The sequence below is a fragment of the Galendromus occidentalis genome, unplaced genomic scaffold (assembly GCF_000255335.2).
Source record: "Galendromus occidentalis unplaced genomic scaffold, Mocc_1.1 scf7180000077477, whole genome shotgun sequence".
NCBI lineage: Eukaryota > Metazoa > Arthropoda > Arachnida > Mesostigmata > Phytoseiidae > Galendromus > Galendromus occidentalis.
The window spans coordinates 832584-858208 of NW_003805465.1; the positions used below are offsets into that span (position 1 = coordinate 832584).

At 51.3% G+C, this 25625-nt stretch overlaps 3 protein-coding genes and 1 pseudogene across 3 annotated transcripts; 1 reads left to right on the plus strand and 3 right to left on the minus strand.

Moving 5' to 3' along the window:
* The first annotated feature begins 1644 nt into the window (after positions 1-1644).
* Positions 1645-14013, plus strand: LOC100904518 (large neutral amino acids transporter small subunit 1). Its single transcript, XM_003745042.2, has 8 exons — positions 1645-2245; positions 10068-10193; positions 10592-10685; positions 11432-11670; positions 11796-11926; positions 12247-12396; positions 12531-12708; positions 12823-14013. The coding sequence occupies exons 1-8, from the start codon at positions 1759-1761 to the stop codon at positions 12888-12890; spliced, it is 1473 nt and encodes a 490-aa protein (XP_003745090.1). The 5' UTR covers positions 1645-1758; the 3' UTR covers positions 12891-14013.
* Positions 14014-14445: 432 nt separating this feature from the next.
* On the minus strand, positions 14446-15423 carry LOC114828315 (cAMP-dependent protein kinase catalytic subunit-like; annotated as a pseudogene).
* Positions 15424-17358: 1935 nt separating this feature from the next.
* LOC108864493 (probable C-mannosyltransferase DPY19L1) lies at positions 17359-20075 on the minus strand. Its single transcript, XM_018640259.1, has 2 exons — positions 19871-20075; positions 17359-19649 (listed from the first exon to the last, which is right to left on the minus strand). The coding sequence occupies exon 2, from the start codon at positions 19562-19564 to the stop codon at positions 17462-17464; it is 2103 nt and encodes a 700-aa protein (XP_018495775.1). The 5' UTR covers positions 19565-19649; positions 19871-20075; the 3' UTR covers positions 17359-17461.
* Positions 20076-22493: 2418 nt separating this feature from the next.
* LOC100901736 (E3 ubiquitin-protein ligase RNF139-like) lies at positions 22494-25383 on the minus strand. The gene is made up of 3 exons (XM_018640221.1): positions 25339-25383; positions 25084-25165; positions 22494-24148 (listed from the first exon to the last, which is right to left on the minus strand). Exons 1-3 carry the CDS (start codon positions 25381-25383, stop codon positions 22494-22496), a joined length of 1782 nt encoding a protein of 593 aa, XP_018495737.1.
* Between the last annotated feature and the right edge of the window lie 242 nt (positions 25384-25625).

The following is a 25625-nucleotide window of genomic DNA, read 5'->3' on the forward strand; positions in this document are numbered from 1 at the left end:
CGCTGGAGATCTGATGGACACTAGAGGACAAAGGATGTCTGGGCGAGAGGTAATTCAAGGAGGAGACCCTCTTAGAATCCGGATACACAGACTTTCTTGTTTTCCCCGACCTTCAATCTGGTGAGGGTCTCTAAGCTCCGCGACCTGCCCTGGGACGGCGGGAGATTGACCATTTTCCCCTGTTTGGATCGGGAATTGGATACTCCCCCCAAAGAAATCTGAAGAGGTGCAGAAGCGTCGGCGGCGTGCGAGCCTCACTCGACAGTGTGGATAGAGCGTCGAAAAGCAAGGATGCGAGGAATGCTCGACCTCTCCAGCAACAATATACATGAGACGCATAAGCCCATCGCCTCAGATTATAATAGTACACTATCACTGCAGGACGGTCGGGTGACTCGCGCTCGAACGCTACGATGGGGAATCTCCTCCGAGACAACTTTTGGCGAGCGGGGCCACGCCTCATCTAAGCGTGGGTCAAAGTCTTCGAGTCCATTACAGAGCTTCCGAGACCCACGTGTTATCCTAAGACGAAGAGGCTCAACGGAATCAGATCAAGTGGTCAGTGATCTGGTTTTCGTGGTGAACGTCTCGGCTCAACGGCAAATAAATAAACCACACCAGTCAAGGCCGATCAAGAGCGCTCTTTAAGGCTGTCTACAGGATCGCGCCCTACAGAAGTGTTTTTTCTCTGCAGCAGATTTACGGCTGTCTCCCCAGAGCCGGCTCGAATACTCTATACGTCCGTTTCTGAGAGGCAGTCTTCCTGGAATGGATCCTCGGGCTGATGAAGCGGGAGTTCCGTTCCGGAAGGAGCCGTGACGTTCAGCTGCTCGATGACGTTAGCATCAGCCAAGTCACTTCAAGGGGGGAGTCTCTACTTCGTCTTCCGAGTTCCTCTCCGATGAGGATTCTCCGATCCGTAGAAATCGTATTATACGCCTTTCGGTCGACCGTCAACATCGTCAGGCTGACCAAATCAGTAGGTTGATGAACTGCTCCTCGGGCTTAGCTCCATGAACTTTTGCCTAGACGCGCGTAGGCGGCCTCTTCCTCAGAAATTTCCCTTCCATGGGAGGTATAAAAATGGATAGCTTCCTCTTCTGCTCGAGGCTCTTTAAATTTCATCAATCCCGCGGTTCCAAGATTCAAGCTGTCCATGGAGATGCGGACTTATGAGGGGCTCGGTCGGTAAAGATCGAATCTTCGATGACTGGTTGTCGTGTGTCCATCGAGCACCAACTATGGAGTATGAGTCGGAGTTGCATCAGATTCGATGCCCTTCCCACAAGTGGTTGTCACATTTTCTCCACGTCTTTCCCTTTCCGTTGTTTGCACGAACCTCAGACGAGCGCCATAAGAAGAATCGGGCCGGGCGAGAGACGCCCACCAGGCTGTCGCCGTCGCTGTAACAGCTCGCCGCTTCTCGGACCGCATGTAATTCCGTAACCCCAGTGGAGCTCCTGAGCTGTGACCGCGGAGCCGCCGCCGCCGAGAGAATATAACTCGCTGGCCGAGCGGCGGGAGAAAATACCCGAGCCGCGGTCCTAAAGGGATCCCCGAGCGAGTTTCGATCTGCGCCTCCCTTCCTTTCTCCGAGGGCCCTTTCCGCATCTCTCTCCGCCACTTTTGTCATGCTTCACAAGCCAGCCGAGCGCCGTGCCGACAGTGGTCAGTGCGCGTGCTTGCGAGGTCGCGCCGCGTGCGTATCGCTGTTTTAATCTTTAGTTGATCGCGAGCGGACGGAAACCGACCGGCACGATGACAGCGGAAAAAGAGAGAACGGTCACTTACAGTGAGGTGCCAACGAAAGAAGCCAAGGAGCAGGACGATGGAGTTATTCGTCTGAAGCCAAAAATGACTCTCCTGAACGGCATCACGGTCATCGTGGGATCGATCATCGGGTCCGGAATTTTCGTGAGTCCTCGAGGCGTTCTCGCGGAGACGGGCTCCGTGATGGCCTCGTTGGTTGTCTGGGTCGCCTGTGGATTGTTCTCAATGATCGGCGCCTACTGCTATGCCGAGCTCGGCTGTATGATCACTAAGACCGGTGCTGACTACGCGTATATCATGGAAGCGTTCGGACCGTTTGTTGCCTTCCTGCGACTATGGGTCGAATGTGTCATCGTGCGTCCATGCTCTCAGGCCATCGTCGCCCTGACATTTTCATTCTACGTGCTGAGGCCAATCTTCCCCGATTGCGAGCCCCCAGACCCCGCCGTGAAAGCCCTCGCCGTCGTTTGCATCCGTAAGTATGAATACACGTTTTCGAACTTTTGAGTGGCATCACACTTTCAGTAGACCACGGCGCTAGCGACTGGAAACAGACACTCGATCGAATCTGACATGCTGCGCGAATGTTTCGGGGTTGGCGGGGACTCCTCTCAATCGACGAGAGCCGTGCATGCACCGAACGACAAACGGCCCGCTATACTTGAAGACCACTCTATATTAAACCATGCTCAGTACTTGAAGTTATCTTATCTGTCAAGAAAGCCACCTGGAAGGAGAGAGAGAGAGCCGAAGAAGAAGCTAAAAGCCTCGTTAATATAAGTTGCCGTGGCATCTCTCTCCGTCGACGGGACGGCCAGATCGATCCCTTCTGCCTCGAGTGCTCGCTCTGCATCATCTATCGGTCGCTCTCATCTCGTTCTCGGTGATTGATCTTCGACAAAAGTTGGGCCATGCTGGGTTTTCATGATTTTTCCGATTCATTTCATTCGAGTTCCCGCATCGTTGAGCATGAGGAGCTTGTTAAGAGTAACCTGCGCAGACTCTCCGTAATTCGGTGACAGCACCTTTCCCGCAATCGGAAACGATCCGCGAAAACAGGCGAGCTTGTTGCGTAGGAGGCCCTTGCTTTTCGAGCTCGGAGACAGGTTATGATGGAGAACTGTTGTCGACTGGGTTCCCATTGTTACGCTGAGTTCTGAGGCTGGTTAAACTCGACATCTGGTCCGTGAGGTCTGAAAGCTGGCATTTGAAAACGCCTATCAACCAACTCTGACCGCAAGGAGATTTGTAGAGCGCGATGGAAAGACGGTCTCTAAATCGATGTCGATCCTCCGGGTTTCCGGCCCCCATCCATGCGTCGTGATCCCGACGAAAATCTGTTGGCCCTGGAGATTCGCTCCCGAACTCTTCCGGAGGTCTGCGACGCAGAAAGCTTCCCGGAGAGCATCATCCACACGACGCTAAGCAGCAGGTTGGCCTTGGCCACGTGGTGGGCGCACCCCAGTGTGGACATCAGCTATTTCATCAGCTAGAACCCTCTCCCTTCCTCTTTGGTCTCTCTTTCCCGTGGCTCGAACTATAGTCGACTCGGCGTCGTTGGGTTGCGAACTCTACCTGCCGGAAGCCAGACTAGCGATTTCGGGCTTTCCTCTCCCGAGACAGACGGTCGGCGTTACGATCCGCTGGGGTTTACTCAACCGTACCTCAGCCCAATCAGATTGGGACCAGGTCTGGTAGGGACCGAGAAGCTTCGGATTGAGCAGCCCGATTTGGAGAAAGCGCGTACAAATTGGAAAAAGTTACGGAGACGCTAGCCGGCGATGGACCATGCTGCCCACGCGACCATGGCATTTCAACGAATCTCGAACATGGCGCAGACTTTGCCCGAGCTCAGTTATTGGATGTCGAAAGCTCCCAAAAATTCGTGACGATGATTGAGGATTAGTTTCGATTTAGTTTGACGGTCTCCCCACGGTAAACCAACCTTATCCTTCCTCGTTCGGAGCTTCAATTGAAAGAGGTCTATCATGCTCATTTCGCGTCTCCGAAAATGGGGCGGATCTCTAGAGGGTTGAGCAAAGCATGCTCCGGAGGTCCATCGAGTTCGCTGAAATCCCAATCATCAAGGGTGATAACGCTCCCACCCGAGTTCGGATCTGCTTGAAGGTCCACTCGTGTGCGTTCCGAACATTGGAACCCTCCGGAAAGGAAACAGGAAGCTTGTGCAGCTTTATCAGAGATGTCTATCATAGAATGCTCTCCCTGGCCCACTTTCAAGCGCACCACGACCGATCAGCCCTACTCCTCAGATTCAGGGGAGTCCGCAATTATTTTTATTCTTTCATGCTCAACGGTTCTCTGAAGCATGCCGGGCCGAGAGCGGAAGCCCGGGTAATAGTGAGCTACACTCGACGGGCATAATACTCTGCAGCACGTGCCCCGTATTCGCGCCATCGACTCATTACGTTTCGGATGATGTTTTAAGGCGGGGCGGCACACGGTCTCCGGAGCAAGACAATCGGATTCCTGTATGTCGCGCGTTTCACTTCCATCGAAAAATCAATGGGTCGCGCTTATATTTCCAAGATACGAGAATTTCCGCTCTTTTGGACGCTCATCCTCGTGCTCTCAGCTCGGGTTCGTTCCAAGATCAGGCGGCGAGTTTCTGCGGCATGTTTCCGAATGACTGCAGCATCGGATCCGGTTTCTCGAATCGCTAATCAAGGTCTCCGGAAAACGGCAGTACGTCGAGCTGAGCGAGCTTTTTTAGGCTGTCAGTCCCGTTTACGGTATGTATCATCCATCGCGGATTATCGAAGTTCTCGTCGTATCTTTCGACCGATGCTGAATTTCGATAAGCTGTGGTGCGAAATTTCCGAATGAGCCCTATGATTCTTCGAAACAACTTCTCTTGCGAGCAGGTTGAGTGGCCCCGAAATCACGTGAGTGAGCCCGGAGTCGAACGGTCGACCTTTCCTCGGTCCTCAACCGTACATGGTGTCGTCGCAGCAAATGGCGATCCGGAGAACGAGAGCTCTCAGAGTTGCAGCCGTCAGATTAACGGCATCTTAGACGTAATTCGAGCGTTCGTCCCACACGACATCCGAAGATAGGCGTCCGCCGGAACGTGAAACCGTCGCGATATGTTGTGTTTTTTGTTTAGATTCTTTGATGGTGCCGATCTGCGGTGCCGGTCGTCAGCTCGCGCCGAGCGGGTTGTTCTCCGAAAGAATCGTTCTATTTTGCACTCCGTATCACTTCCGGGGATCCCCACCATTAGGGGACACCTGCCAGCTCTGCTCATCAGATGCAAAGCGCGGCGTCTGACAGAATTGTCCCGTCTGTCGCGAGTTCGACCGCTCTCCCGACGAGCCCTTGAGTCATTTGTCCGTTTGAGGCTTCTCGGGATGCAACGCGCAGTTTTTCCGTATTCTATGGAATAATTCTTAGAGGGAGTTCGATGACTGGGGATAAGTCACGGCCGATTTCTGGCGGGTCCACCGATTGGAATTCGAAACTCCTAAATCACGATGAATGAATAAGTTGATCGAGGGGAGGAGGCATAAAGAGAAAAAATACCGAAATGAAGAGCAAAACCCTCAGCTCTCCAAAATTATTGAAACATATCCGTTCCAAGGAGCGACGAATCAAGGAAGCGAGAATACGCCGATAATTACGGACATCTGACACACAAGCGCGTGATTACTCCAAGTTTGGAGCCTAAGAACCGGTGACAATGTTTTGTGGTGCGATTCAAAGGGTGGAGTGCGTTGTGCCGACTGGCGGTGCCGGCGCCAGACTAGAGGTCGAGCTCACGGATCAGCTCTCCGTCCTACTGGCACCGGGAGACTCTTTTCAACTCTCGCCCGCTGAATAATAACAGTAACTCCTGCCTAAATATAATATAATGAAAGCGGAGAAGTTGCGTGGGTACTTAATTCGAGAATGTGGCGACGCTCGATCTGTGTAGACGATAGACCGGAGGTGGGCTATTCAGTCAACTGCCATGGCTATCCCGACAATAGGAGTGGAATCATGAGAGGATAATGAGGGTCCCCCTGCTCCGGGGCATCCCAGATGAGGCACTCTATCGTAAGGCTCGAATCTCTCCCAAAAATCTTAACGGAAGCAGCACAAATGGTGTATGCGTTCTGCTCGTCCCTTCTGAGCCTTTCAAAAATCGAATCTAGCTCGTTCGACGAATTTTCCCCATCGCGTCACTTGCTCGCATCGTATTCTGCCTGAAAGAAATCTGACAGGCACCCGCAACAGGAGTAGCATTCAGTTGTAGTGATGCGCGAGGAGGTCTACGTCGTGCGACGGGCGATGATCACGAAAATAATCTCGATGGGCAGCTAGTCCCTGACACATTGAAGCGTGGATGTGATCCGAGAAAAAAATCATTCCTTGGCGAGCATTGATTCACTGGACCAGGTCTCAACCAGCATACTGTCATTTCGTCTGTTGGGCCGGCGGAAAGGCAGTCAAACAGACAGTTTCTCTTCTACCGGTCAACCGACCGTGAACAGCAGTGATTTTCTCACACATACACACACACAAGAGAATTACGACAATAATTATCCAGCATTGTGCTCTTAGGGTTGTTTTCGAGCGCACGTGGGCTCCGAATGGTCCGGGCCTTCCCTCTCGTTATCCGCGCATTGCGTTCCTCAAGCGAATTGCTCGCTCTATATGGGAAGCGGCAGATGAAGACCGCATCGAGCGATGTCCTAAGGTTTGTCACGTGCTCGGGCGACACGCTGTCATCGCACATAATTTGCACGCCCATCAACAGCTCGTCAGCGGTTCCTTGGACCCAGTCATTGCGATCTGGGATATCATACGCGATCCATCACAAGAAAAAATTATGAGTGTTTGAGTGTTTCTTAATTGTCCCACTAATGATGATCGTGACTCGAACGGAGTATCACAGGACCAACGGACGGACAAGTCAACTGACCGACAGACCGAATGACTGACTGATTGCTTGCCCTTTGACGTCTCGGAATGTCCAAATTGTTACCTTTTGTAAAGCTCGATGGCTGCCGACCGATAAGAGTTGCCCGTCGAACGCGCACTCAGATGATGTATCTAAGAAGACACCCAGGGCTGAAATGAGCGGTGTCACCTCGATGTATTGGTCTCTGCTTCCGTAGACGGAGAGACTCGGGCGACAATCATTCGATGTAATCCACTAAGTCGTGGCTCCCCTGGCTCAGTCAGATGCGCATATCTCGCATGCCCGTATCTTCATGCAGATCGCTCAAAACTTGATGCCCCCCGATCCCTCGAAAAAAATAATGTGGTCAGGAGTCAGATCGTCGCGCTAGAGATGCCCGGAGCTCTCACTAACTCTCCCTGTTCAGTGCTCCCTCTAGATTATTCTGGCTCCAGAGCAATCTTGTTTTCCGAATATGTCTGGGAGTACGCATGGTACATGTCACCACGCGGTACAGGACTCGGACGCTCCTCACCACTGTATATTTACCGCCGTGGAAGCGCTGGCCAATTATTTTGCTTATTCAGCGACTACTGCATCCACGCGTGGGTGAGCAATAGGCTTCGCCGACGACCGAATCGGAATGGAAGCCGCTGTAAAAAGAGCGTCGCGTCGATTGATTGCGGCGCGAGTTGAGAACACGAATCAGCCTTTTCTTCAAGTCGTCGCTCTACACTTGTCAATGGAACCTTGTTGGAATCATGCTATGTGTCTGTAAAGTAGTACCGCCTGCTCGATTCGAGTGTTTGTCGACAGAGGGGAGAACGGAATCCACCGTAACGAGTTGCTCGAGTTGTCCCGCGTTTCTTTGACGACGATAACTGTTCATTGAGTTCCTCCCTCAAAGAGGGAGTTCAATGAGCTGCTCGCTTAGAATAGAATAATTTTCCTGGATTCGGCGACGATTCGTGTCCATACACGTTGACAGAAACCGCTTCCCGGAGAAAAGTCGAGAGTCGAACACGTTCCTCGTCTTTTTCATGACGAGAAAGACTTGCTGTTCGTCGGTGGACTGACGGACTAAGCGGTCTTGCCGGAGACCGGATAACTCTCGGAGAAGGCGAGCGAACTATTGGAAGCATTCGATCCTCACCCTGTGTGATCCCGTTCGGCTGTGTTCTCCATCTCCTCCTGGACGTAGCCCATGGCAGCGTGACCTTCGCTCTGGCGCAGGATGTTCGCATTAGAGCCAATGAGCATCACGAGTCGACGGCATACACAGACGAAACCGATCGAATTCTCGAAGCAGGCGTCCGTGGAGTCCAGAACTATCAATAGTTCCCTTATCCTGCGTTGTCCGTAACCAGCGGTGACTAGACGCTCCTTGGCCCGAGATAATGTGACCTCAGAAGGGCTCAGAACGGCACGGTTGTTTGGCGAGTGTGAAGGCTGTCATGAGAATGGAAAAGAAGGCGCTCTCGGTCCATTGAAGGGTTACAGAAACCGAAATGAGCATTCTGATTACTCGAATGTCGCATGGGCTGCCAAGCTGGACAGTTTGCAGATCCTCGGGCTAGCTTATCACTTGCCAGGCCGCTCCTCAAAGTCTTCTAAGACAATGAGACATGAGATTTTCTTGAACGATTTCGAAGTCTTCAAAACAGTCTGAGGAAATGCGTCGCGGGGCCTTGCGGCCGTCGTCGACTCATCGTCGGCGGTCGCTGTCGATGGGTCAAAGCGTTGATCTCTCTTTTGCATTTTGCTCTTTCGAGAGTTCAGTCTGGGAAGGAGTTGCTTGAGCCGCGTGTCTGGTTTCTTCTTCGAAGATATCGTCCCGTAAGATATGACGTCTACGAAAGTGAAGCGTCATGGATCGATTTTCGCGGCGACGTCCAGTCGGCGACAACTTCGATGGCGTGCCCCTCGAGCTGACGAACAGCCCAGTCTCCGCGCATGGTGAATCCCAAAATATGCCATCGGGAGAACGAATTGGGGAGATTCGCTGACTGACTGAGTCAGGCAAGGGTAATCAGATGCCAATATCAGAAACGTGAAACTCTGCTCGACTGATATAGAATATCTGCTTTGATCTTGTCTCATCATGGATATCTCGATGAGCTTTGGCTAGAAGCCAGGCTGACGCATGAAATGATCTCTGTAGGGAAAGAAACGGTCAGAAATCATGCAGCAGCTGGGCAGGGTCCCTCGAATTGTCTCGAGCGCCCGATGCGGGGAATTGGGGTCATCTTTCCACCGCGTTCCTCGGCTGTGGAGGGAATCCGGACTTCTAATCCCCCACCTGAAGAACACCAAGGGAGAGCTATTCGTCTCCTCTCGAATATCCTTCTTGCCTTGGTAAATGGCGCTCCGTCGTGTACTGAGGGTAGGAGTCAGAGGAACGTCGATGACGGCGAGCGAAAGAATGGGAGACGTCAATGATTCGATCGGCGGATGCTCACCATAGGCGTGAGTTCCTTCATTTGTTCGAGACAGATCTCTCTTCCTGTGACGCCTGAAAATCTCTGTCACAGCAATAAACGAATCATCGGATTGATCGAGCGGAGCTTGGTCGCGCCCTCCTTTCTTGGATCTCGGATCACCCAATCCCTGATCGATCCGGGTCTCCTCTTGATCACAGTCAGAGATGGATTCCGACATTTCTTCCGAGGCGAAAATCCCAGCTCGAAGTTCGAGCGTCACGTGGAACCACGACTCATTCTTTCGCCGTTCAGCCGAGGTTCCGATTCCGTTCCCTAAGGCTGAGTCTGACAGATCGAACCACGGAAGAGTGCCGATCAACTTATCCCTAATTCCTGACAAGATAATGATCCGGCCGTGGGTCTCAGGTTCCCTGATAGACCCTGCAAAGCTTGATGGAATCTGAAAGGATCGAGGAACTTTCTTTCGCTGAAGTGGAGCGGCAGCCGCGGTGGTCTCTATGGAAGACGGTTCTTCGCTTTCCATGGGGAGCGAAAGGATGGCCCGAGCAGGATGAAGTTCCCTGCCCGCCCCTTGCCACAGAAGGTGACCTTTGCCTCGACAAGGTCTTCCCGAAGGCTCCTTTTGCGTGATATCGGGAGCGGGCGGAGAAACTTCAACGTTCTGCATTTGCCTGGTCGATTGGAGAGGTACGCAAGCCTTTGGAGCGAAGCACGTTGCGAGAATCAAAAGAACCACACCATCTCAGGAATAATAAGCGAATTTGATGGCCTCATTCGGAGACGATTGGAGGGAGAAATCTCTTCCACGGATTGATATGTATGACGGACTGATACTGAGGTTATAGCCAATCCTGAACTCGAGCTCTGTGTGTATCCTGATCTGATTATCGAGTGAAAGATCAAATTCAACAAAGACAGAAAATTATGAAAACTGATCTCCTAATCATATGTTTCAGTTCTTCTGACATTCGTCAACTGCTGGGACGTCAAATGGTCGACCAGAGTTCAAGACATTTTCACGTACGGCAAACTGCTCGCGCTGGCCATCATCATTGGCACAGGATTCTACCAGCTTTCTCAGGGTGAGTACCACAATAATCAGAAGCTCCGGTGAGCAGCTTGGGGCGTTGGTTTATATCTTTGTGGGTAGTGGTCATTCTCCAATCGGCAAAAAGGTGGTCTATCCGCAAGTTCCCGATCGAATGCCCTTGAGTCGGAGAACTTAATCGAATTTCTGCTCCTGTTCCTGGCGATTCGACTGCTTCACAGCGGCGCTTCCACTCAGGCAGTCTGAGATTCGCTGGAATCAATCGCGGGGCACCTTTGTGAACGCGCCGACGCTTTATTCGGAAGTCAAAAGCTTGCCCCCAATTGCCTCCGACGCCCAGATTGGATTCGTGATCGAGCACAGAGTGTCTCTTCGGAAGTCTCCATCAAAGAAGATCTTCACTGAGTAAATGAATTTCTCCCAAAATTACAGGCCAGACACAATATTTCACTTGGGAGAATACTCAGACGGATGTCGTGAAAATAGCGATATCATTTTACTCAGGTCTCTTCGCGTATAACGGATGGTGAGTCCCGATCTTCGCTCATGAGGTAGATATAAGCTTATGGTTATTCTGTATAGTTTGCGCCGAGCTCATCGAGATCGATGGGATCCGCCTGCGGAACAAAGTTCACGCAGAACTCGCGCTTCGAGCGTCATGACAAGCAGGGCGCCGAACATTGTTTGAAAAGGTGTTCTAAGGCACAGATGAAAAAACATGAAGGCTTAACGATCTCGCAGTCATCAGGATTAAGCCGAAGTTTCTCATTTGTCGAGGTGAATGACCTGATCTCTAATTGAGTACTACGTCGCCGTCGTTGCCCTCCGATACGGAACGGATAGAGTTGCCGAACGAGGAAGTTCCTGCATCATACTTGACGGAGGGAGTCGAGAAAAGCCAACATAGCTTGTTGGCTATCTCATCGCTAACGATATGAGAACAGCTGCGCGAACTCGTGGAGCGAATCGAGCGAGCTGGACGCCGACCGTAATTACGTTGACGATGACACAGTCCGCTCCGCGGCTCCCACGCGGGAGAACCTAAAAATATGAGCAGATCCGAACCGCCTGAGTTCCTGAAGAGCAAGAATATGCTCGGAATCGACCTTGGCGCGATCCATATGAGCGAGATCGATCGAGCGAAATTCGCCTCTGTAGTCGGTGCTCGAATTTTGTCGTAAGAGCAGTATCGATCGGCCAAGTCACCGGAGCGTAGCGTAACTTGTTCGCAGCGAAATGTAAATCAGCGGGTTTCTCTTATCAACTTCGAAGGAACTATCTGAATTTCGTCATCGAGGAGCTGAAGGACCCGCACCGGAACCTCCCGAAAGCCATCTTCATCTCATGCATCCTTGTGATGGTTGTATACACCCTGACCATAGTGGCCTTCCACACAACTCTGAGCATCGATGAAGTTATGCGCGCGGAAGCCGTGGCGGCAACATTCGCCGAGAAGCTCTACGGCAACATGGCTTGGATCGTACCCGTGTTCGTCGCCATGTCTACGTTCGGTACGTGAAGGAAGATCTTGCCCCCGAGCCGATGACCCCAGGATTGAATCGTGTGATTTCGAGTAGATTTCTGGATTGGACCTATTCCTGTCGCTCAACGAATTCGACCGAGATCCTAATTCCAGGTGGAGTCAACGGAATCCTCTTCACTTCATCCCGACTCTTCTTCGCCGGAGCTGAACACAACCAGATGCCTCGAGTGCTCTGTATGATCCAAACAAGCCACCTGACGCCGGCGCCTGCAGTCATCGCCATGGTAAGCTCTATCGATCTCGACTCACATCAGTCAGACATTCACAGATTTCTCTGGATTCCATTGGTCCTGAGGACGGCATCTCGAAATAGTCTAGACAGAACTCGGATGGGAGACTCTATCCCACAGTCGTATCGACTCTTCCGACAAAGCTTTTATTACGGTCGTGCTATTAGACCATGATTGTTGTTCCGCGGTAGCATGTCCAGATTTTTACTGACCACCGACCTCCATACCGATCGCTATCTCGACTCAAAGGAGAATCTTATCGATATTCATCGCGAACCATTGAAGAATTCGAAAGATCACCTGTTGATCCACAGTGCCTTCTGTCCTTGATGTACCTGGTCTCTAGCGACATATCTCTTCTCATCGATTATGTTGGCTTCGCAACTTGGCTGGCGATCGGACTCGGTGTCGCCACTCTGCCGTACTTCCGCTGGAAGCATCCCGAATGGGAGAGGCCCATCAAGGTGAGCTTCTTTACCAAGTGGAGCCGGCGATATAGCGTATGGATTGCTATGGTCAGCTTACTTGGAAATGTCATCACGGAGGCCATATGTAGAAATCCTCGATAATAATAGAAATACGAGTGTTTTCGCTTCAGGTTCACATGATTTGGCCGACCATCTACTTGGCAGCAACTGTCTTCATCACTGTAATACCCATGTACGGGAAGCCTTTCGAGACACTTCTGGGATTACTGATCATTGCTACAGGCGCGCCTGTATACTTCGTATTCTGTGCCTGGAAGAACAAGCCGAGATGCATCAAGGAATTCTCTCGTGAGTGCCGTAGACATGGTGGAAAAATCGTCATATATCTGTCATTGAGCCGAGGACTTCCGATTCTGTATCGAGGCAGGTTCTTGACCGGAGTCTTTCCTCTTCTTTTTCCAGATAGCGCCACCTGTTTCCTTCAAAAGTTACTTGTGGTCGTTGAAACCGAAAAGGCGCGAGACGTTTAAAGAGGCCGCGAAACTAACTGCCAACGTGAATCCATTATTCATTCCTCGTCGATTCGACTCATTCTCAAAGTGTACACCAAGATCGGAATGTTTTGCTCATCGCGTTGAGGCCTTGATCCGTGGCTCGCCCCCGTGTTAGATACCTGAACTGTTGATCTAATATTGAGACCACTGATGGCTTACGCGGCTTTCAAATTATGTTGTGGGGAGAGCCAAGCGGAAGGAAGGGACGATTACTGGCGCGAACGAGGTTTTAAATGTTTATGGTTGATTTTGATGATTGATATCGGTGTGAAATCGTGGTGCGATGTGTTGAGTGTCCTCATGTTTAAGCAGTATTCCTACGCTACTAATATAAGCTGGAAATCCCTCGGAAGCGAACAAAATCCAAGGCTCGCCAACCGGTGAGCGGCCGATCTGAAGGATGGACAAAACTCGGATATATTTTTTTTACGAATGTCATGCTGTGTTACCATGTCAATCGGATCAAGACGCAGATTATTTTCGCTCTAATGTAACTCCCCGAGCGACCTCCAGAAGTGAAGAACTACTGTCGCCTACAAACTGAGAGACTACAGTGGCTTGGCGAAATGGCGGGCTGACACACATGGTACGACCAAGTTTTCTCGATGGAGGTCCGTGGCTTTTGATGTGCTCCCCAGGTTGAACTCACCGATAGATTTCTGAAATTGTATGCTCTGACTTCATCCGTTCCGCCCCTGATGAACATATCTGTTGCAGAAATTCCGGTGCCAAAAGTTGAAGGGGATCACTGAGTCTTAAAGTCTCGGATGAGTGTACCTACGAGGGAACTCGCCTCAGTCTTCATCAGTCTTATTCTCCGGCGCAGGTCTGAGAGTCGGGAATCGGATTCCTACGGGAATTCGGGGAAGTTTGGTACGCGTTCGAATCCTGGCGATACGGATATGACAAATTCTAACATGTTCAGCAGGACGTATGTAGTCAGCGATTCTGCTGGGACTAAATTTCCAAGAGTAGATCTCTTCGTCTATCCGACCGGGATATAGATTTTGAAGGAGCCGCAATCGGTCAGGAGCTATGCTGGCGCTTGTTTCCAAGCTCAGGAGCTGGCAGAATGTCCGCGTCAAATAAATTAATATAAGCCCTCAATTCTCGCTGCTTATTCCGCGAGGCTCCGGCTCATGAAAAATGAATCGCAGTCTTGTGCCTTGGCAGGATGTCCGAGAGTTCAAGGCGACAAGGGTAGATAGTGAGATATTTTATCGGAAGACAAGGCCATAGAATAGACTAGCCTAAGCCTGGGCAACGATCCATGGGCAACGTTTGGTTCAGGGTGTGGACGCTTCTTCCACCCAACGCGACCATCGATTCCGAAATTCTGCGAATTCGATCGCGTAGAGGTCTTCTGTGGGATTCTCAGCACCGGCAGAGCGTATATTCTATCGCTCAGGCTCAGCTCGGTTGAGGATGTAGGGCGGCTCCGTGATTCGTAGGAATAGGCTTGTCCACAAGGTTCCGAGTATCTGTGATTGGAAACGAACGACCATGAACAATACTTCGATTTCAGGCTCTGCTATCCCGTCATCTTTCCCGCGGGTGAGGGAAGGGCAATGGATCTTAATATTCCTTCGTCGATATGTCGGCTGGGTCTCTTTGCGAGAAGATCTCCGACGAGGTTCTTGCAGCCAGTGCTCACGGAAACGACATCGAACTTTGCGGCGTCTCTGCATATTCTGCGACGAAGGAGTTGGTAATCGTTCACCGCGATGGCTGTTTTGTCGAGAAGCAGTTCTTAGACCGGAATTCCTAATGCCCATATATCAATCGATTCGCTGTAAGGTCGTAGCAAAAGTATCTCCGGCTTCAAATATTCAGGTTTGCCGCCTGAATACCCAGGTTTGAGACTGTAGATCTTCCCATCACATCTTCTGGTCAGACCGAGATCAGCAACCTTCCCAATCGATGGGGATATTCTCTGGCGACGGTCTCGGTACAAATTGTCAACTGCGTGGAAGAATGCCAGCGCCAAGGATATGTTTGACGCATACGAAGGAACGGCGTCCTCGATTAGTTTCTCTCTGCTCTCCAGGTGATGGGAGAAGTCTCCGCCACTGAGAATTCCGAGCGCGAGATTTGGATTGGCATTATACTCGTAGTGGAAAAGAAGCTAAACGATGGAGTCGAAATTGATGCATACCGGAATGTGTTTCTCGAAGATTACGCTTGTGGCGCCGTGTCGCTGGATGACGTTCCGCTTACTTTGAACCTTGAGCGCGACGACATTCCCGGTCGGTTTGTATTTGGCGTGGGATACTCCGCCTGTCGAGCCTCCTCTGGCATCGATGTCAGACTATAGATAAGGATGGTGATGATTCCACATGGTATGACGCGGGGGACCTTTATGGTACACCGGACCACTCGACGAGGACGAGTTTTCGGCGACTTCCTCGGCGAGAAGGGGAGAAACTTCCACCTTCCATGTCAACCGTTTGAAGGAAGGAGTCCGACGCTTCTTCTTCTCGATCGAGCTTTCACGGGCTACGATCGCCATCTCATCAGTACAATTTTTTTTCCTCCCACGGGAAGAGCTTTCTGGAAGTTCTATTTCTACGTAGAGCTTGACGTGATTTCCGTCAGACGGAGTCCGATCGAGGCACATATTGGAAGCATGGAGAAATATTCCTCGTCGACGTCACCTAGAGTAATCATCGAGGAAAATCTTGGGAAGAGCGATGAAAATTCGTTCAATGAAGGCTAGAAAGACCACGGAGGACCATTAGGCGAATTTCCCTCATCTGACGTAGGCTCGAATCGAGGGGATCACATCATTCACACTGATCTAACAAGCTTGCATGCCAAGCCTTTGGAAAACGCAGATATAATACGCTTAATCCAGAAGGAGAGGCCAGGAAATGAAGTTGAAGAAAGCTTCGGAGTCGGATCAATGTCTGGCGGGTGATAGTGCTAGGTGACATCCCATGCAGAAAATATAATTCTTCCATAGACATACACTGTGCAACGAAAGTATGCGCGCACTTGGAATTTTCCCTCTTTTGAACGCCTTGATGGATTTCGATGAAACTTTTGTGGAAAAAATTCCTCTCCTCGGGTGCTGCAATTCTACGTCGACCGATCCACCCCAAATCTGTACCAGAAGTATGCGCGCACCCCGACCGACGGCGTTTCTCTTCCGCCCGAGGCTTCGGGGCGTCTGATTGGAGCATTTCGAATACCGCGGAGTCTCGTCGCATCTCGATGAGGACAGCATCACTCCATCGGAATATTCTGGATCGGTTGACGTTGAATTGAAGCCCCCGAGGAGAGGAATCTTTTCCACAAAGCTCCAGCGAAATCCATCCAGGCGTTCAAACGTTAGAGGGGAAATTCCAAGTGCGCGAATACTTTCGTCACACAGCGTATTAGACGAAGGAAGAGACGAAAACAGCTGGGTGTGGTCATAGAACAGAATTATTCAGTCTCAGTCCGGAGTGGATACCTCGCTATCGCGCACCACTCAAGCCTCGGCAGTTAACTTGTAAGTCCGATGGATCGTTTGATTCAATCAGGATGAGAGCACCATGAGCAGAGAACCTCACAGGGTTTCTGCAGGAGCAGAAGACGAAACCCAAGGGACACGTCCTACCACGGTTATCTCGTCCTGAGACTCGGATTCTCTGAGAGATATTCAAGACATATTGAACGGACTGGATCGCGTAGCGAAGCTCAACATCGGTGCTCAGCACTGGTTGATGTTTCCCGCGCGCCAAGAATCGATCTGTCACGGGAAGAAATCACTTCTCGCGAGGATCATTTCAACGGAGGAATGGATGCATGATGACGGAAGCCGAGGACTAGAGACGGCGAAGATGAGAGCAATCTGCATGATTGTGAAATCGACTAGCTCGCCCCCTCCGGGTGGGATTATTAGACGCCTCCGTCCCGCCTATTCCCCTTCCTGAGGTGTGAGCATTAAGAGCAGCAAGAGTTTCTACCACATGCGTTCCTGATCCTGCAGGCTAGGCATGGAATGAATCAAACAATTTTGATGGTATATAGCATTCCGGCGGCCGCCGAAGCCATCTCCTCCATCTTGTGCTGCAGGTACTCCCTGCGGAAATTCTGATCAAGAAGGAATAACGGGAATCTCGAGATCCGATCACGGATCCGTGTCCTGGATCTCCGATGTGACCGCGGGCAAGAGGAAGCAATTATTGAATCAATATGATGCCTTCATGAGTTTATTCAATATCAAATCGAGATAGATTCATTCACCCTTGTTCGCAAGGCGAAAAATGAGTCCAGGAGTTACGATCAGTGTACAGTACGAGGCGATGAAGAAACACACTAGTCTTCAACATACATTTTTCATACATGAGATATCAAAGTTTGAGCCCGACCCACGACATTTCAGAACCTTTGGCTAGACTTGGTCACGTTTGGTTTTGGGAAGACTTTGATTTACGGGAAGGCTATCCCCGTGAGAATGAGATTCTCGCACCTTGACCAAAAATGCGGGCTATGCTAAATAGAATCGCAGCGGCGCGGCGCCTCGGCGGCGAATTTCAATGGAGACCATCATCGCATCATCCCTATATGTTCCGCGGGACTCTCCTTGGCGGATATTGAGCGCCACCCTCCCCAAGAGAGAACATTGAGTATTCCTCGTTCGAAAAGATCTCCTCGAAGAGCCCTTCCGTGTCCTCCCTGAGCAATCGCTGACAGACCAGGGGCTTGCCGCGATTGTCAGGGTCGAGTTCGTCCCAGATCTCGGTGAGCGAGCAGCCATTGCGGAATTTCCCGAGACACCAGGCGCGAGGGATGATCACGAAACGAGCTTGAAGATTCTTGAGGTTTTGGTGGACTTCTGCCAACGGTTTCCGCGAGAGTAACGTGTAGACGGATTTCGTCTTATTGCGGAGTGCCGCGTTCTCGTAATGGGGATGATTGATGATCGGTCTGCCGGTGGATAGCAGGATGTTCGCCATGAGGGGCATCGGTCCTGCAAAACTGTCGTTCGGCTCGGCGAAGTCATTAATGAAGTACATGAGTTCCTCGAGGTCGCTGTTCATGTATTCTCCTTGATGTGAATGCTGATGGTAGATCGAATGCATCCCCGGTAGCAGCGTGACCGCGAACACACAGGCGGCGATCGCGCGTCGAGCATCCTTATTGGGTAAAAGTTTCGGACTAAGAGCTATTGCAGACATAATACACAGATGGGGCGTGAGGAGAACTTTCAAACGCATGAAAGTGAACGCCATGGCTCCGAACGCGGTGCATTGATAGAAGTTGTAGATTATGTCCGTCGGGAATTTCACTCCCTGATACAGAGCCCACGCGCAGACCCCGAGCATCATTAGAAGGCTGGCGCCTACGGTGAGGGATAAGTTCTTGACGTAGTCCAACTTCAGGAAGTCGAATTCCGGAGCGCAAGTATAGAGCATCGTATCGAAATTGCGATAATCTGAGATCTTGGATGCCAAAAGGTAGAATATGTGACCGTCATCGTTGGAATTTAACAAGTATGCAAGCAGCATTTTCACTCCGAGTGTCGTCAACAAGAGCACGCCCATTTGCAACAGCATTCTTATTCTCACCAGCCTCCACTTCGAGAATAATTGTGCCTCAGAGCAAATGATGGTCACTACGACGATCGCTGCATAGAGGGAGCATAGCAGCATGTCGTTGAAGCACAGGAAAATATACGCTATGGATATCGCACAGAGATGCATGCAGGCAATGTACTGCATTAGTGTCTTGCTTATCCTCTCGTGGAAGATATATACTGCGTATAGACACGCGATCTCAGCAGTGAAAACGAATTGGGAGAATTGCCAGCAGAGCAAACACATCGTTGAGATCAGTACGTAGATGAAAGGATGGATGGGTTTGGCTCTTTCTCGAATGGTATAGCTAGTGAGGGTTATCTGTGCAATCAGCAAAGGATACCCGAAACTCTCACGGAGAGGTGGGGTCCATTGGACTCGGGTTGCTTGATCGAAATTGAAAAAGTACAGGGCGGCGCAGAGCAAGGTGCCGAGGAAAGAATTGCTGAGCAGAGCAGCCAGACCGGCGATTGACACTCCGCTTATGAAGTTCCACCAATGAACTAAAGTCGTGTAGAAGACTGCGGGATCGCCGAGTCCGGTGCAACTATAGACAGATGATCGCTCCTCTCCTCGCACCACTGTGTAGCAGTCTTTCGCGTCCATTCCAAGAAAATCCGACACAAAGGAGGCCGCCCTGTACGCGACCCCCATGACGATTTCAGGGTAAATGTTGAATCTTTTGATGACATTGATCGTACCCGGGTATTCCGTACGATTGTCCCAGATGAGCTCTTGGAATGCAGTGACGGTGTCGGGGGCCTCGGTGAACCTTTTGAAATACGAATAGTAGAGACCCATCTCGGTGCGGAACGTCATCTCACGCTCTAGTTCCGAGAGGTGGCTGAAGAAGGAATCGTTCTCGAACAAAGTCGATGCAATCATGGAGTTCAAGTATCCAACCATGCAAGCAAGGAATATGAACTTCTGGGTACGGTTGAAGGATTTGCCGAGCTTCGGCTCAGTCGAGACCTGAGCCTGCCCCGTGGTAGAGGGTTCGACGGGCGTCTCTGAACCGTCAAGATCCGCCTGTTCTTCGGCTGAGGTTTCTCCAAGCGACTCTCCGTCGGAAGGAGCTTCCGCCATCGGAGGTTCTTCAAAACGTTTCCGTGTTGGCCTACCCGCAGGTACACTCTGAGTTTTTTCGGTGTTTTCTTGCTTCTCGCCATCGCTGAAATGGAGACGGGGACACATTGAGCTCACGTGGGAGTGACTTTGTTTGGGACAATCCAATCGAACGATTCGCCGGAGTACGGGAAATACCGATGGAATGTTCCAGTTTCCCGATGGCTTGGAGGTTCAACTCTATCAATGAAACTCTCCAAAGCATGCGAATCTCGGTACACGAGTTTCCGGCTTGATAAGAGGACGCCGACGCTGTTGGGGACTCACCGTTCAACGTTCGATGTGAACGACTGCGCGGATTGCTGCGGTCGTGAAACGGTAAGATCCTGTCAGCTCTTATCCATTCGCTGCTTGATCATGAATTCCGGTCCGGCGACGGGAGAGCCTGCTCCTTTCAAGCGACTATGTCGCGAGCGCGAATCGGGAAACCAGCAATCTCGGTTCGTTCCCCGCGAGCTCTAAGCATGACAACGCTTTTCCATCTCTCGAATTCGTCTGCTACCCTTGGGGATGTTTACGAAGCCGCAGCTGGTGGTGGAGCAGCGCCTCTAGGAGAGAAGGCCGAGCCTTTCCCACCCACAGCGACGTGCACCGTTCCGTCTCGCCAGCCTCTGTGGGTGACGTTCCTGAGTTTGACATTCGGGTGCCCTCGGCATCGGAAAGTCCCCTCATCCAACGGAGCTCAGGACCGAGATCAGGTCATGGGGAAATGAGTCGAGCCGGGAATTAGGTACTCCTGCAGGTTGAAAAATTTCCGACCTTGGAGTTCTCCAGGGAAACTGTTCCCATCTCGGGGTAGCTCTTTCGTTTCTGTCGTCCGAAAAGCGCTCCGGAGCGGAGCGTGTGGGGGAAAAAGGGTCCCACTCATTCGACAACTGCGTAGATGTACGTATGTCGTCGACTCTCCCGTCTGGTACAGTCGTTAACACGGAAACTCATGAGAGATTTCGGCTGCACCCCGTGCATCCTACTCGCGGTCATCCGCCCATGTTCATGGATCTCGGAAACTCGTTTCTTCGACATTCCGGAATCGCTTCCGTCTCCGCGCGCGGAACTGAGTGAGAGGGATTTCTGGAGGGAAGCGAGCCTGGAATCAGCCGACGCAGACTCGCGTGGCTGAACACGCAGGATCTCTAGCATGACCGGGACACATCGAGATGCTGAGATCCGCGGTCTCGAATAATATCCTTCTTCGTCCACGCGGAAAGATATGCCCATCGCCCCGTCTCCGACTATGAAAATTGCCCTCGCCACCTCTGAGTTGCCGGAGAGGAGCGTTGGTCAGGACAATCCGAAGAATCAGAAGTCTTGCTGGGAGCAAACGATGGTCTTGGCAACGGAATTGCTGGGAAAATGAATTGCAAATGACTAGACGAACGGCGTCGGTGATCGGCCGTGTGAAGTTCTAGCCCGAAGTCAGACTCGTCAATGATGAGCCCCTGGGCTCAAAGCCCAATGATTCGGCACGACAAATTTTCGCATTTCCATGAGGGGTGACGCGTCGGGTAGTGTACTAAATAGTGAGAAATGATTGGCATCTTGCGCTGTGCTCCTCGAAGCATGGAGGGAATTTATGTGATGAGTCCAAGCTGAGGTACGTCGTGAATGTCAGGAATGAGAATTCGCAGTGCGTCGCAATAAAACCGTCAACGATCATGATAAGGAGTACTCTGGTAGTTCTCCCCTGGTCAGATGACACAGGTCAGATGACAAGGTAACAAACGGGGACACGGCTCCGGAGTAAGTCCTCACGACAACCTTGTCTCCCGAGGATTTTCCGCATGGTGAGAGTTTCCGGCTCGATGAAGCTTCGGACCGCAGAAGTTCGCGGCCGCGCAGGCCATTGAAACCGCGAATATATTTCCTGAGAGTGTGGAGCGTAGAGTACAGATTCACTTCGGATATAATTTCGAGACTCCGCGATTTTTCAGGGTCGGAAATTGAAGGACTTCGTTGATCTCGCGCTGGAGAGTACAGTGTACATTTGGGGGGAGATGGGGTTCGAGAACAAATCGACATACGATCACGTATCATATAGCTCATTGATTTAGCCGGTAGCCAAAATACCACGGAATGGCCCGCAGGCAAATCTTCGTGGAGTGGGCGAAGGGAGAGACCTGTTCGGCCTGCGATTATTTGGTGAGAGCAGCTCGGAGAATTCCGTTGTAATGGGTGCCTAACTAAGTAGGAAGTATATAAACGTCCATGGGGAGGAGTCTATGTTTGGTAAAGATATTGTAAGAGCTGCTCCGAAACCGCTCTTCGGCCCGTTGCCTCAGGTCGTGGCAAGTCTCCCGCGGATGCGCCATCTTGGTTTCGCGATAACGTCGCAAAGCATACAGGAGAAAAACTGGGAGGTTATTGGTTTCCTCTAGGAAACGGTGGGTCGGAATGATACCAAAGTCACATAGGCATAAGATGGGATGTGAATTGCGCATGTAGTGAGCACTAAATCGGGTCCAGCTCGTGAAGCGAAATGTACATAGGGTGCGTCCTGACCTACAGGAAGACATTACGCTTTTATTATAGGGTTGGATGATTATTCATTATGATTTGGCGGATTCGATCATGTGGGTTCGGTCAAGTGGCTTTGGTCAGGCGGATTCGGTCATGTGGATTCGGTCAACAGGGGAGTCACCATAATTTCATCAGAAGGGGAGACACGTCTACACCTCGGACCTCTCTGATACGGCGTCGCTATTCTTGTGTATCCACCTATAGAGCCTACGGTTGCCAGAGTTCTGATTTGATTACGATACCTAGTTGAATTAATTAGGAAGGGCTGCGGGCTTCGACTTTGACTAGAGGTGTTTCGGTGATTTTATTGGGTCCTAAGCTATCAATTAGGTACATGCCCCTGGGGAAGTCGGGCTTCGATAAGCAACCTACGTTATTCATTCGCATTTTGAGAGATTCTTCTGTTGCACTTCGGACAAGTATCCCGTACAGCTACCCAGCTCTGCAAGCATTCTGAGTGATAGTAATGCATGCAATCAGTGACGATCGCCGTTTCCATATCATCAAAACAGATGCTGCATACATCGTCGCAGCGATCGAGCTCCTCTTCAGTAGCCTGCCGGAGATAGGACAAACCCCAAGAGGCTCGCCAGATCTGCAAGCTGCTTTCCAATCGTGCCTCGACTATATCCAATAGCCCGATGTGAGTGCATTTCATGTAAAGAAAGAGCCGGAGCGCCGCACTTTCCTCATCAACATCTAGGTAATACATCTGCATGATCAAATGTACGATGGGCACAGAGATGAGAATTGCGTTGACTACGCGCGCGTAGAAGAACTTCTCCTCCATCGGATCGTGGCCACCGTTCGGTCCCGCCGACGTCATGAGACTTGTGTATAGTGCCAGAGACGCGACGACTCTAACGAAGAGCTCTGCATAGAGGAGGGTGGAGGTCATTCGCCATAAGTCCGATTCGCCCCCCACGCCCGATGCGAAGAAACACACCCCAAGCGACGAGAAAACTACGAACGCCAAAGCCAGGATGGCGCGAACGTGCTTCCCGAGATGACGGCGTCGATTCGAAGCTAGATCGAGGAGCACAGAATCAGCCGTTAGATGGATTCGATGCTGAGTGCCCAGTATGAAGAGCATGAAGTTCTGCGAGAGAGCGGTGACCGCGTCCGCCGCTTCCGTGCCTCGTCTATGGAAGACGCAGGCCAGAACCAGCATCAGAATGGAGGTTCCTGTGAGCTCTCTCTGCATGCAACGAGTACTTTCCTCCAGGAGGGTCTGCAGTCTGTCAGTGATGGAGAACACTATGTCCGGGACCACGCTGCACAGGGCTAACGTGGAGAAGCTCGACTCGCAGAGATGTCCCACGACTTCGACGGCGAGGACGCTCCACTGAATGCCCTGACCGGAAACGAGCGAGCTCCAGATGATCATCAGCGCGTGTCTCATCGTCCGAAAAACGCAGTATGTCCGAAGGTATAACCACAGTTTTTTTGAGTATCCTCGGCTGTCGAGGAGCGAGAAGACGTCGCCCCGAGACAGAGCATGGTTCAAGTCTTGCCGGATCCTCAACGCGCTCTCCCTCAGAGAAGCCTTGGCCAACCAAGCGAAGTGGACCATGACCGCAATGCTGACGACAGCGAAGACGTCGCTGTCGACTGATTCCATCTTCGGGAGGAAGGCGCTCATCATCGATCCCGTGAGGGTCAACCAGACGTAAACAGGCCACGTTTCCGAGGACATCGGGACGGCAGATCGGACGAGTAGCCCGCAGAAGCTCTGCATCATGTAGTTACGCAGAACCACTTGAATGGGGATCGAACTCGACACCTGTCCATCGGAAAAGCAGTCGAATTCGGATATCGGATATTTCGCAGCGCTGAACGAGATGATGTTCCTCTGGCGGGTGAAGTGAAGCATATCCGTGCATTCTTCCCTGAGGCTCGATGCTTGCATGATGAGCCTCCGGTTGGAGACGCACGAGTAGTTCACTATGGTGCTTGACAGGTAGAACAGGTAGAACTTGATCAGCGATTCGAGTCGAATCGAGAGTCCGATCGAGGCAAGGAGAATGACTGGAAAGAGAGAAGAATCCACAATGATGAGAAGCGATAATTAGCCGCCATCGCGAGACTAGGCGGGCACAAGCCGCTAATCCTACAGAGAACGACTCGGATCTCTGAGGAGTTAAGGTTCGCTCTCTGGAGGATCTTCATCCATGGAGATCATCGGGGATCCCCGGATCGACTCGAGTTCCGAATCTTATGCTCCGCGTTCATAATTCAATGAGCATGGACGTGACGATCCAAGAGCTCATCGGGATCGAGATCACCGATGACGATAACCCTCCCGGTGGGAAGCGTGTTGGTTGCCTAAATCTCGCAGGTGCCGCTATCCGGATGCATGATGACGACGACACAACGAATAATTATCGACTCTGTGAGACACTGTAGCCGACTGTCCTAGAAGCTGGAGCTATCTTTCCATAATATCGGGTGCTATTCTCTATTCTCTCCGGTGACGACCGTCAGACTCTGTTCGAAAATTTGGTGGCTCCCGATTCCGTTTCCATCCCAGCACAACACAGGATGACCATTATCCGAGCCGGTTCGGGCGTAGAGTCGGTCCAGCTGCTCCTTCTGGATTCACCCACGACGCTTTCCGCAAGGGATGGTCTCAGTGCACCCGCGTCTAGACTTTCGTGACAATGCTCAGGAGCAAGACTGATTTTCTCCAGTACTTCGATCAAAGTGCAAATGGTCACCCGAGTTCTTTTTCGCAATCCGTTCTGCTAATAGGGAACGCTTCGTCCTGGCTTTCGAATCTTCCCCAGAATATGCAAACACTACCAAGATGGTCTCTCATCGGTAGGCCCCGGAAACGCTGCCTCCGAGTCTGCGTGCAGTCCTCCTCCAACGATTCCCCCGGTCCGTCGTCCGCGGAGGCTTTTCCAGGCCTTCCTCGAAACTCGTTCTCGGCGCCGAAATCACCGCTGTCAGCTTTCGCTTACCCCTTCCTTTAGACGCTCTCTGGTACGGCACTTCATCACCGCTAGCCTCGATCGAAATCTGAGCTTCCTTGGCACATTTTGTCTAGTGAGTCGAGAGAATCCCATAGTGAGGCCTTCCGGGCGCGTAGGAGCGCTTCTCGATGGTTACCGAGAAAAAGCTCCTTATTGAAATGACGCGATGCCGCCAATATTCCCCGAAGCTCATGCTCTACATGTAAAGAAGGCAACCGATGTGTCGGGAAAATTCAAACCTACAGCCGAGTCGGCGTCGTCCAACGGAGACTTCACCCCAATAGACATGGGCACACTCAGTGCTGACAGGTACGTAGGTCCCGTAGACAACATAAACGAGGAAATGTACTATATATATCATCACCTGCGTAAACTATAACTTACTATATGCACGGTGAGAGATTGACGTGGACCCCCCGAAGAGGTCGAAAGGCTGATTCGTCGCCTTTGTGTCTAACGCGGAGAGATAGATCTGATCATCTATAAGCATCAGCAGGGGAAGGCGCGCCGCGAACTTCAGCAACCACAGA

Excerpts from the sequence above, each read along its gene's own strand:
- LOC100904518 (XM_003745042.2), top strand. The coding sequence starts at position 1,759 with ATGACAGCGGAAAAAGAGAGAACGGTCACTTACAGTGAGGTGCCAACG. Across the intron at positions 11,671-11,795 it reads CGTCGCCATGTCTACGTTCG|GTGGAGTCAACGGAATCCTC; the intron begins GTACGTGAAGGA and ends TCCTAATTCCAG. Across the intron at positions 11,927-12,246 it reads CGCCTGCAGTCATCGCCATG|TGCCTTCTGTCCTTGATGTA; the intron begins GTAAGCTCTATC and ends GTTGATCCACAG.
- LOC108864493 (XM_018640259.1), bottom strand. The coding sequence starts at position 19,564 with ATGGCGGAAGCTCCTTCCGACGGAGAGTCGCTTGGAGAAACCTCAGCC.
- LOC100901736 (XM_018640221.1), bottom strand. The coding sequence starts at position 25,383 with ATGTCTATTGGGGTGAAGTCTCCGTTGGACGACGCCGACTCGGCT. Across the intron at positions 25,166-25,338 it reads TGGACGACGCCGACTCGGCT|ACAAAATGTGCCAAGGAAGC; the intron begins GTAGGTTTGAAT and ends TCGACTCACTAG. Across the intron at positions 24,149-25,083 it reads GAGAGCGTCTAAAGGAAGGG|TCATTCTCCTTGCCTCGATC; the intron begins GTAAGCGAAAGC and ends CTCTCTTTCCAG.